General features: G+C 40.3%; 1 protein-coding gene across 6 annotated transcripts in view; it reads right to left on the bottom strand.

The window, feature by feature from the left end:
* Positions 1-13176, bottom strand: part of baiap2b (BAR/IMD domain containing adaptor protein 2b) — a 111675-nt gene that overhangs the window by 31784 nt on the left and 66715 nt on the right. For all 6 annotated transcript variants that reach the window (XM_039788596.1, XM_039788598.1, XM_039788597.1 and 3 more), the window contains one exon: positions 397-549. In XM_039788596.1, coding sequence (XP_039644530.1) covers positions 397-549 — 153 coding nt within the window. The remainder of the gene's footprint in view (positions 1-396; positions 550-13176) is intronic.

Below are 13176 nucleotides of genomic sequence, written 5' to 3'. Positions count from 1 at the left end.
TGAATGCTGTGGTGTGAATGCTGTCTGTTGAAAGGCTGACCCTACACTGGATTGCTGGCTTGAATGCGTAAGGAGAAGTAGGAATAGTTGAATAAGTGAAAGTGAAAAGATGTGGAATATAATGATACCATATTTTTTTTAAAGATATAGGTTTTTTTAAAAGCTGATGCTCAACGGGATTGCTGGCTTCAAATTGGATGAAGAAGCAGCTAAAGGAGTATGAATGAGTCTGAAAATTGAGAAATGTGTAGGTCAGATTAGGGAATCTCAATCAGCTGTGTTGGATATTTTCAAGAAGTGTGAATGGGAATTAAAAGTTGTATGAAACTTTGCCATGACATCACCAACAAATGAAGAAGTAGAGGAAGGCTGTAGGCCGAAGCCGTTCCCGCTCACCTTGCCGTGGTAGGCGCTGCCGTTCTTGGCTACGGCACACTGGCGGTCCACCAGGAAGCAGTACCTCCTCCTCTCCTCAGACAGAGCGTTCTTGTAGCCTTCAGCGATGTAGTTGTCCAGCTCGCTCTGCTTATTGCTGATGGCCTCCACATACTGAAGAGAGAAACGGAAAAAAAAGGATGGCATGAGAAAAACATGGTGGTGTGTCCTCATTTGGACATTATCTCACGGTTTACATTCAGAGAAACTTATTGAATTATTGTCTTGTACAGGATTGAAAATCCTCTATTCCAGACTGAAAGAATTCCCTTGTAACTCATACCTATTGCTCCAAAACTGAAAGATAGGCTCAACCGTTACATCATATATTCCATGCACAAGCTTTTACATCTGAACCTGAATGTTTGAAAGAGTTGCACCTAGACTGAGGAACGCTTTGTCCTCAGTCTATTATTTTTAAAGCAGCTAAAGACACATCTTTTTAGTCGAGCGTTCAATTAGCCACATTGTTGATTGTAGTACTAAGTTAATGTTCCCTGCCTTTGTTATTTATTGTAATTCATTGTGGTTTTTATTGGGAAACGATGGGTTTCAAATGTATTATTTATTTGACCTGCGAAATACTTTGTGTCTGTCCGTAATAAGTGCTGTATAAATACATTTTACTTTACCTCCTATTTGGATAGGATTGAAAATACAAGATTTGAGAGTAGAGTGTCACAAAAGTGTAAGAGTTTAGGGGCCACTTCTACTTTCTCGGAGCAAAAATGACATAAAATGAGGATGGAATTTAATTTCCGTTTGTGGCTCGCAAATCACTGTAAAATGACTTTTAAAACATTCAACAGTAACATATCTTCCTATGAACTATGTCCCGATTACTCTAGATCATCTCGAAGACCTTTGAGCACCACAAACTAAATCCCATAGTGTAAATTGGGTGAATCAAACCCCCCACAATTGAGGCTTTGAATGACGTCAGCCGATGATTGACAGTATTTTAATGGCTTTTCATGAATGGACTCTGCCATTTTAAACTAAATCAGGCATCACACACCACAAACATGACATATACAATCAGACAAATGGTGCTTTGAAAGTCAAATTGCTGTGCATTTGGAAAATGCCACAGCACATCAGACCTGAAAACCATCAATTAGAACAAAAGAAGTCTGATCAAAGATGTGTCTACTATGTAATAGTTTGGATCAAAATAAGTACATTTCCAGGACGAGGCCAGCCAACATCCCGCACGTGGCTCACACGCAGGATGTCCGCTTTCTGTGTGTTGCCGTTCTCAAAATCCTTTCCTTCCAGAAGTTTTGGATCGTGTACCAAGGCAGGCCTGCTTGGTTCTTTTGGGCTATGTTTGTTAAGATTTACAAAGAATATGTTTACGGCATTTCCTCTCTAACTGGGAAGTTTGGGACCTATTGGCAGGGATTTGCTATGGACAAAATACACATGCGATACACTGGTAAGATCAAATGAGGTTTAACCATGTATCAGCTAATTTAAATAGCTCACCTTACTGTATTGTGTCAACAGTTAATTTAATATTGTATGTGGAGTTTTCTTTTGCGGGGTGCAAATGTTCCACCAAAACAAGTTCCTTCCCGAGACCATTTTGCAGAGCCACCGTCGCTGCGACTGAAGCTTAGCGCCACCCAAGATGTTTGTGATTGGTTTAAAGAAATGCTAATTGTATCCCAGAATGTATCTGTGGTGTAACTAGACTTTAGTCCATAGCGCTGTGGAGATAGGTCTGGCAATGCAAGACTTATGATTTGACAACGGTGACTGGTGTCAGTATTTCCTGTAGCTGAATGACAGCTCCTGCCTCTCCAAAATTAACTTGCTCCCCCTTCGGCTGCATCTGACTTTTAGACCCATTTCACCTTCCACTCCAACGACTCAGCCCACAGAGTCCTCTAAGTGTTTGAATTAAGGTACAGGACATCTCCTCTCCATCCAACTAGTGGAACCACTCATCCACATCTAGCATCACCTTGACACTAGACACGCACAAACACAAAAGGCAGAGTGTTGTGAACCCCACTCGGTCCTCAGGTTCACTTATGTAACTGAAAGTGTTTGAAGATTCCCACGGTGTCGAATAATTGTGAAACAACCTTCTCAGAGTGCCAGACAGCGCTGAGGTGTTAATGACCGTGGCTGGGTTGTTTTGCAGAGAAAGTAAGCAGCCTACGCACTGTCATGTGTGCCTGGCTGGTCCAACTGACACCAGTTCTGTTTAAAGGCTAAAGACGAGATGAAGAGAACAAACTGGTGGTGGCGAGATATGAATTTAAATGAGGGACTTAAGTTAACAAATGCTGTGGCGAGATATGAATTTCAATGAGGGACTTAAGTTGACGCTGTGCTGTAATCACATCACATATTAAGCATAACCAGAGGTGCTAATTAGGAAATAAATTAAACAAATTCATGCATTCATTATAACACGTGTCTGCCTAAACAACAAACTAATGAAAGGCCTATCGGTAATTATTTCTAGCTATATAAATCACAGATATCTTCACAAACACAACAGCAAAGATAAAGATGGAACACCAGCATGGTTTGTTTTTGATAACCGGTATTTCAACGTTCCTTTTATCGTCATTCAGCGAAACACAGAAATGTGTATAGCATGAACGAAATTACGAGCATGGCTCCTTTAAAAACACTGTCATAAATACTATGTAAATCTTAACTTTAGATAGTTTTGCTGCTGTGTATTCACACATTTCTAATGGAAACTGATCTTTAACAGCATTACTTAAAAATGTAAATGTTCATGATGTAGATTATGTCTTTTTCAGTGTTGGTCCATTGTTTTGAAGACCTGACGAAGGTTCCGTTCCTTTATTTGTTTATGGGTCTATCCCAGTGTTGTAGTCAAGACCACCTAAACCGAGACCAAGTCATCACCAAGAACAGAGTGTATCAAGACCGAGACAAGACCAAGACTTTGAGGGGTTGAGACCGGTTCAAGATCGATCAGACCAGTGTGAGTCCCACACTGCATGACACCATAACATGTGCTGTATAAATACATTTTACTTTACTTATTGTTGTGATAGGGTTGAAAATACAAGATTTGAGAGTAGAGTGTCACAAAAGTGTAAGAGTTTAGGGGCCACTTCTACTTTCTCGGAGCAAAAATGACATCAAATGAGGATGGAATTTAATTTCCGTTTGTGGCTCGCAAATCACTGTAAAATGACTTTTAAAACATTCAACAGTAACATATCTTCCTATGAACTATGTCCCGATTACTCTAGATCATCTCGAAAGCCCTTTGAGCACCACAAACTAAATTCCTTAGTGTAAATTGGGTGAATCAAACGCCCCACAATTGAGGCTTTGAATGACTTCAGCCAATGATGGACAGTATTTTAATGGCTTTTCATGAATGGACTCTGCCATTTTAAACTAAATCGGCCATCATACACCACGAACATGACATATAAAAAGCAGACAAATTGTGCTTTGAAAGTCAAATTGCTGTGGATTTGGAAATGCTAACCATAGGCACTCCTCAAACTGATCTGAAAGATCTGCATTCCCATAAAAAAAAAAACACCCACAGAAAACAAATAAAGGTAGCCAGAGCTTCTTCTTCTTCTTCGGTCTCCCGCATTCTCTTTCTCGGGAGTGTGTGTTAAGCGGAACGGGGAAAGCGGGTTAACATTAACACATTTCAAATTAGAAATGAGTCAAGTTATTGGTTACATTTGAAGCAGGCAGTTTTACATCCAATCACAGTAATGATGTTAACACATAAATCAGACAATGCACAGGCTATATAGTGATATCCCTGCAGTTGAGATCTTGACCGGTCTTGAAATAAAATCCTGAGTTCTTTTTTATCCGAGCCCTAGTCTTGCATTGCCAGACCTTCCTCCACAACACTGCGGAGGAAGGTCTGGCCAGTTCACACAGCATTCCGGGATGGAAGGAAAACGTGCTCTGGTTTATTGGCATTTCTTTGAACCAATCACAATTGTCTTGGGACAGCGCTAAGCGCCAGACGGAGCATCGGTGCCTCTGCTAAATAGTCTCTGGAAGGAACACGTTTTGGTGGAACGTGTGTACGTTCAAAAGTAGTTTTAGTCGTGCAACAGAAAACTCAGATTGGACAGATAGTCTAGCTAGCTGTCTGGATTTACCCTGCAGAGATCTGAGGAGCAGTTAACCATAGTCCTCATAGATCCACCGGTACGCCAACACAAAGAAAGAGGAAAGTGAGGGACATCTGGCCGAAAAGAGTGACATCCGGCAGAATTTCCAGTGGCACCTGACCAATCCCAGAAGTGGAACGTCGTGGACATAGACTATCCGAGCTCAAAACAAGACAATTCGGAGATGACACCTTCAAAAAGTGGTCTCGAGAGCAAGACCGATCTTGAGTACTACAACACTGGTCTACAGTATCCTTCTGTTTAAATTCAGATCACAGATGGTGCCTTTATCCTCAAATATAATGCAGCTAAAGCACGTTCAGTAAAATCATTTTTTCTTCATATGGCATGTTGAAGGGACATAAAAAGCTATATCGATAATTGATATTGTGAATGGTGGTGGGAGAAGTTTAATTAAAAGATCATCTGTAGATATAGATGTGGGGGACATAAAATATCACTGTTTTCAAAGGGCTTATAATGTCGGTCTCATACACTATAATGCGTAGAGAACAGCATTAACCGGCTCAGGTGCTCAGTTCTCTGTAGTGGCTTTGATGATGTTATTCGCTTGGTTGTAATAATCTTCCAGAGTGTGGTTTCACTTATTTTAAGATTATAATACTTTAAAAAAGGAGAGTTCATTATGGGTTAGTTTGTTAACCAAATGACTCATAACTGTTTGATCTGTTAACATTGTAATGAATCTGACACAAGGACAATAAAGCTCTTTAAAAGTTTTTGTTTCTTTTACCGAACTAAACTCAATCTCCTCACAGTCTGACATTAATATTCATAGGAAATTTTTTTTTTTTTTTTTTTTTTTTTTTTTTTTTTTTTTTTTTTTTTTTTTTTTTTTTTTTTTTTTTTTTTTTTAGCTTTTTTTGTTATCATTGTATTAAGATTGATTTATATTTTTTCTGTTTCACCATTTTACCCATGTATAATATCGTATTAAAGATCGCCATCATGTATTATATTTCATTTTTTTGTGTCATTGCTCATTACTGCTTTGCATGGCTGCATGGTTCAAGAAGATGGCTCTAATTTGTGTTGCTTGGCTGCGTTTTGTTGCTTGCATGGCTTCCTGTATTGAATGTGGATACTGTTGATGTGTAACTGTACTAATGTCTTGCTGCTTCCTGTCGCCCTGCATGGCTTCTTGTTGCTCTAGCCGTCTTTATGGTGTCTTATTGACTTCTGCCTGTACATTTTAACCCATACTAATGGCTGTTTTCTGTCGCTCTGGTCTCAAAACATCTGGCCAAAGGACTACAGTTGAACATCAGCCATCTGGCTAACACTGGCCCATTTACAGAAATGGTGCGACGCCTGCGAGCTAGTTCAGGCGGTCAACTCGAGCTGCACCGTTGTATACACATGACATGTTTCACTCTCCGTATCATTTACCAAACAGACTCAATCCATTTGGCGGTCTATTTAAGCTGCAAAGTTTCCCCATCTCTGCTGGTCAATGAGGCTGCTGCCCTTCACCCGTATTGCTGCCTGCTCTGTAAGCCCCACCCCAGCATCCACCTGCAGGCTCCGGCCAATGGGGAATCACTCCCCAATAGGTCATGTGAACCCAGTCTGAGGGGAGAGATGAAGTCAGAGTCGTGAGTTGTCTGACTGAAATGTCGATTAATGTGCGTTGTCCTTTATAAATAAAATAAATAAAAATGAAAACCTGTTTTAGAGAATCTAAGTACAACAAGATGAAAAAGAGTTTCACTTTGGGATAAGATCCATTTTCTGGTTTCCATAAACTTTCCTTTATCCAACTGCCTCCCTGCTTCACCTCCCCCTCAGTCTATATTACAGCTGTACTGTCCCCAGCCTCTCAAGGCAGAGTGAGATGTCTAGTCATTTTCATATAGACGACACCCTTCCACTGATCGACTGGTAACTGCGTCCCTGTAATGACCCCAACAGCCCAGCATGAGGGAACAGGGAGGAGGAGACAGCGGCTGCAGACACCCAGCATTAATCTCATCCTTTCCCTCCTCAATACAGAATGATTAGAGAGACATTAAGCCTCATCAGTATTAAATACAAGGAGCAGAGTCATAAAATAATGATGCCTTTACTTTACTGTTAACTATTTGATAGTTACCTCAGTCTAAATATCCTGGCACTTACTTTCATTTTCCCCATTTAAAAGTCCATATTAGATATACAAATAAGTCAACGACACCTGAACGGTTTTATGCTATAACAAACTGATTAGCCTGGGAATACCCTGACGAACTTCCAGCAAATTTGAGATTTGCTCCGCAAGTCAGACTGGCCAAGAGCCCATTCAAGCCCATTTCCAATTTTTCCAAATCGAGGCACCGATCACAACCGTTGAGGGGGGCTTTACACGATGACGATTAGCGCAGCGACGGCGAGCAGCTTTTTGTTTACATTCAACATGACGGCCACCGAAGCGCAGCAACCCGTTGATGCCGCTGTCGCTGCTACGTCACCCGGATCGTTGGTCTGATTGGTTGAAGGACTGTCCAATTGCGCCCAGAGGCATTTGAGCGGCGTCCGTTGGTGATGCCCCTTTGGAAATGGGCTGTGAATGAACCTTCGCTCAGACCCACTCTCAGTTACAACTAAGAAGGGTCTGGTGTCAACCAGGCTACAATCAGATCCTTCACTGACTGAAAGCAGAGTTAATTTACTCCTGGCATCAACGAGGAGTGGTAAGCATTCTTTTCCTTTACATTTTAGTTCAACCACCTTTTTAGTCGTTTTTCTTATGAATCAAGCTTTTAAGAACTAACAGCGGTTACATACTGTATATACAAACTATCTTACAGTATTGTATTTGAAGAGGGAAAGGTGCACAAAAATAACATTTGATCACTGTAATTTATCAGCTGAGACATTCCTTTATACGTTTCTGGAGGAATGACAGCAATTGGAATTTTGCATTTTCCAGTTTTGACATATGATTTAGGGGAATGTTCATAATCATTACATTACAGTTTCCCTTCTGTATCCCAAGTAGGTTTCTGTGGTGGGAAACGTTGTTTGTGTACTGTTGTGCCACATGGAGGAGCCACAGTGTCACACTTTGAATCCCTCTTTGTCTCTGATGCTCCAGTGTCTGACCCTTACAGCCCATTACATCAAAACACAACCGGAAGAGACGTTAAAGGAAATAATCTGTCAGAATACGGTCATTTGGCAGAAAAAATGAACAATTTCTAAGAGCTTAACGAGGTCCTTTATGTGGGCGCGCTAGGGCTGAATGTGCACTGATCACCCACGGTGAAATATGAAACGGTGACAAGTGGCAGAGGAAGATGAAGGCCACCTATGAGTCATGCAAATGGCGGAGGTGGAGAGGCTTTCAGGTAGCCCACCCAGAAAAACACCCAGCAAGTGACCGTGTTGATCAGATTCAGACCAGCAGGCGGAGAACAGGGGGGCCGCGAGGGAACGGTCGATCACTAAAGAGTGACTGACAGATGGTGACATGGGGAGGGGGGGATGGAAAACAATAGGTGGTTTACCCGGACGTTCAAGCGTATTCTGAATTCGTCATGATCATACAACCTTCCGAAATTACATAGGCGTAGATTTCTTCTTTTTAGAAGAGGTAGATTAGCCCCCCTCAAAAAAATATGATTGGGTTTGGGATATTAAGTCCACTTTGTCACTTTTTTATACTTTAGGTGTTTTTCAATGTTTTGAGTGGTTTACTAACTGAGCAGTTTTGTATGAGGGAATTTTATAACCAAACCTACGCCCTTGCTGAAATACCTCGTGAGCGCTGACAAGGAAACTAAACACCATATATGGGTACAAGTAGAAAGTAGAAAGCAGAGAGCTGTTGAGCTGTGCCCCATGTGTTGCATGGGCCACCATGTGTTGCATGGGGCACAGCATTATATTATTTCCGATATGTTGTGCTTATGGTGCATTAACCTAAATAAACTTGCATTTCATCAAATGACCACAAACTAAATGTGTAGTCTGCGGTCTGTGCTCGATGGGTACGGGGTTTGCAAAATTACAACATCACTTACCATCACTATAGCCTAAATGTGTAAAAAAACAAATCTGTAAATGTTTTTTTGAAAGGGCCACATTTACATAATCCTATATTGTGTACAGTATTGTATGAATGTAGTGGAATGTGTAAAAGATTAGGAAATCCCTTGGGCTTTCCTAGATCCTAGATTACAGGTGACAATCTACATAAACAGTGGGAAGAATGGGAGTCAATGGATAAGTTTTTTCCCTCCAGGGCCCCCAAAACAGGTTAATCCTGCAATGTCTATGTAGTATATCTATAAAACATCACAAATGCTCTTTATTCTTCTGACATCGTATGTGTACGAAAGGGGAAATCATAGTACGTAAGTAGTAAGTATGTACGACGTGAAATGTTTTAGTGCTATAGGCTGGGCACAGCACAGTTTTATAACGGATCCCTGGAGAGTGCCACTACTAAGATATACATTCAAGTACATTAATCCACCACAGCAGAGTTCCTTTTCCATTATTTAAGTAGTCTGAATACATCATACATCTGCTGTATGCGGTGTACACAATCGCTCTCAGATACAGAGCCCTAATTAGATTCCAACCGGCCTTTAATGCAGCTGCCAATCAGCCGCTCTTCGCCTAAAGCTCCCCGTCTGCACAAAATATAAATCTGGCCAAAAGCTGCTCCCGCTTTCTGCTGACAGTGAGCACAATCAGCAGTTAAGATGTGTGCTGGGAGGGTGAGTGCGTGCTTGTGTGTCCGGTATTTATTGACTTATTTCACATTAAAGATGGTCTGAACCACTGGTGCAAAAACTCTCTGCCATTAAACATGTCAACGACTAGGGTGGATAAAACTTGGACTGTAACAGACTGATCAGTAATTATACTGAAAACATTCAATATAACATGACCGGTTATCTTTAAGTCTCACCAGAGGGATATTAAACACCGTGTGATGACGATATATATGACTGGTACAGAGCTAAAAGAATACCTGCACTGCTCAAATCGTTTCAGACCTTTTTGATTTTCCTCATCTCAAACTGACAAACTTCTCTTCTCTGTATCTCGCTGATATGAAAGGAAAACAGAAACTGATAAAAGGCTGAAAGTAGAAACCAACAGTTCTGTTTCCTGGCTTCAAAGCGGCCTGTCAGAATTAAAAAGTGGATCTCAGTATGGAATTGATGTTGGTGTTTTTGGTGTGATGCCATTCATAATTTACATACAGTAAGCACCTTTTTGAGTCCGCTCAGCTGCAGTTAGATATGGCTTTGGACAGAAACATTAAACCTGATATTTGTTTTTGTGATACCGTTTTACACGAGGCTGGGAAAAACTAACCTGTAGCACCAGATGGTTTGTTAAAGGGCATGGATTATTTACCCTGTTGGTAGTGAATATCACCACACAGCAGCTTTTAGGCATTTTTCTGTTGTTTGCTAGCAGACGAAATAAACAAGGAGGCACCTTCACACAATACAAGTCAATGGAGAACGGTCAATATGTCCACTACTTTGGTCTAGACTGAAATATCCCCACAGAATAAATCCTAATGACTTAGGTGAACTCCTGACTTTTCCTCTAGTGCCACCATGAGGTATATATTTGTGCTCCTGAGTGAATCATGTCATCCCTTCTTATGGTTCTCTTTGGTGCACAAACACAGCTCTCATCTCATGACGTGCAACCATCTCCTCTGATCTCATCCCGTTTAAAAAAAACACATCAGAAACCAGAAAACCCAACTAGGCAGGTGAAAACTGTTTTCACACATTTCACACAAGGAACTGAATTCCCAATTTCCCTTCACCTTGGCTTCCTTCTCGTGATGGGATGATAATTGTGTGTTAAGATTGTTGTTACTACTCTGCACTCGCGTGTTGGGAACCACTAAATGATGCAGTTATGTGTTAAACAGAGTTAGTTGCGATGTTGCTTCCCACTGGGAAATACCTCCTCAGGAAGTATCCAAAGGCCTGGAAGCATAGGCGTAATTTACAGGGGGGATGAGGGGGGTTACACCCACCCCCCAATGTTGAACCCAAAGTAACACACTTGCTGCTGGAACTTTTCTTTGTAAAGAGATGGTGAATCATGCTGCAGATACAGACACAGATCCCACGTCTTCTTCTGCAAGTAATGATTATTTTCAATAATGTTTAATCTCTCTATTTACCAAATAATCCTTTAGTCTGATGAGGTGATGACTTGGTTGCTTGAATGGCTTGTTTTTGTCCAAAAGTTGAAGATATTCCATTTTAAATGATATATAACGGGGAAAAGCAGCAAATCCTCACATTTCGGAAGCTGGAACAAGAACATGTTCGGTGAGTTGAGCTTGATAAATGGCTTAAACTGGTGGTAGCCAGCCTATTTCAGCTTGTGACACCTTTATAATGATGCAAAATCTTCAGGTTGGGAGTCTGTGAGCTCTGAGCACTTCATCATCCTGTGTTTTTTCCCTACTTAGGTTTCATTTGAAATTGGAAAAATTAGAGGCTTAAAGACGTAAGTGATGCAGAAAGTAGTACAGATTAGAGGAAAATGTCAAAAAATAAGCATTATTTCATGTTCACTTTTGTCAGTCATTGTCCCGGGACCCCTTGACTAAATTAACGATGATTTAATTCATGCTCTTAGAAATTACTATGTGCCAGTTGACTAACTGATTGACGGACTGTTCAAGCACTAATCATGATGTCTAATGTAATCGCATTTTGTCTTATCTTACAGAAAAACTAAAAACGTCTGCATGACATGATGCAGTGGAAGTCAATCATCTAAAGCCACAAACTACCTGTTTCTACCAAGAACGCTTCAGTCACAAATGTCCCAGGAGATTTAGCAGACTGTATATCGGCAGCAGTGCTTTATGGCCCCTGAGGGACACCGTTGTAAACGGGTGACTTCCCATCCCCTACAGTTTTAATACCAACATCAATTTATGAGCTGGAGTGAACGGCGATGACTTTATACTGTGATGGGTTCTCTTTTTTTGCGGGTCCAAAAGGCATCAATGAGCTATTGCTTCGCATTATACCTCATAATGTCCAAGCAACAACCCATCCACACAGGCAAGCTTTCAGGCTTTGCACAAACATATTATCTGTCTTAAGTAACCAGATAGATAGATCGATAGATAAAATATATATATATATATATATATATATATATATATATATATATATATATATATATATATATATATATATATATTTGGCTTTAATAACAGTTCAGGGCACTGGTGTTCCTGCCAAACCTGGTTCCCATGAGGGCCAATATGATGCACTTTAATCATGGCTTCCTTTTCGTGATGGGATGGTAATTGTGTGCCTAGATTGGGGTCACCACTCTGCACTTGTGTGTTGGGAACCACTAAATTATGTAATAAGGTGTTAATATTATTTGCAACGTGGCTTCCCACTGGGAAATATCTCCTGAAGAAGTTTACACAGGCCTGAATCTGCAAGAATCTGGCTATCTAAACAAACTAGCTCCCTCAGTACATTCACATGCTACTCTGGAGGTCCACAGCTAGGGCTGCAACAAGGGTTATTTTCATTGTCTATTAATTTCTTGAATAATGAATTAGTTGTTTGGTCTCTAAAACGTCAGAAAATGGTGAAAAAATGTGGATCAGTGTTTTCCCAAAGCACAAGACGACATCATCAAATGTCTTGTTTTGTCCACAACTCAAAGATATTCAGTTTACTCTCCCAGAGGAGAGAAGAAACTAGAAACATATTCACATTTAACAAGCTGACATCAGAGAAGTTTTAATTATTTTCCAAAACTGAAATGACTCAAACCGATTATTAATTATCAAAATAGTTGACGATTAATTTAACAGTTGACAACTCGATTTATCCATAACACACGCTAACACACACATGCACAAACTAGACAGTACTCAAGAGTGCCTAGCTGTGCCAAGGCTGCACAATGCTTCAATTTATAATACATTAGTTTGATTGTTAAAGGCTTAATTAGTGACTCTGGCACAACAGCACAAGTCTGGATAAAAGTCTGCATCAAAAAACTAAACGCTGAAGGGATATTTCACATATTTCTTCCATTAACTCTGAAATCTTTTTAAAAAATGTCTGGATCTTCACCAGAATCGAATCCTTTGTTCTTTGCCCCATGTGAACTTCTACCAGATATCAAGACTGCGAGATATTGCGCTAACTATTGATTTTATTCCTTCTCTCCAAACTTTCAATTTCATTATTTGACTTTGGTTTTATGATGCAAGCTGTTTTGTGTTACATCCAAACCCATCTGCCTGGGCTGGAAAGCAATTTGGGTCAAATGCGGTTGTTTTAAATGTGCTATATGAATAAAGATGACTTGACTAGCAAACAGACCAACAGGAATAAAAGAAATAACCTTCTTACTGGAGGTATAATACACACACACATGCATACATAAATGCATTATTAATGTGCACACATGCACGCACTCTGGTCTCCAATATTCAAATTAGTGAGATGTTCAATTTTGGACGTTCAGTTCATCACAAGAGATGAACCAGAATCCTGACAAAAACTAGAAAATATGATCACATAATACCCGTTCTGGCCTCTCTTCACTGGCTCCCAGT

Source organism: Perca fluviatilis, chromosome 21 (genome assembly GCF_010015445.1).
Source record: "Perca fluviatilis chromosome 21, GENO_Pfluv_1.0, whole genome shotgun sequence".
Classification (NCBI taxonomy): domain Eukaryota; kingdom Metazoa; phylum Chordata; class Actinopteri; order Perciformes; family Percidae; genus Perca; species Perca fluviatilis.
This window is presented reverse-complemented; position numbering and strand designations above follow the sequence as displayed.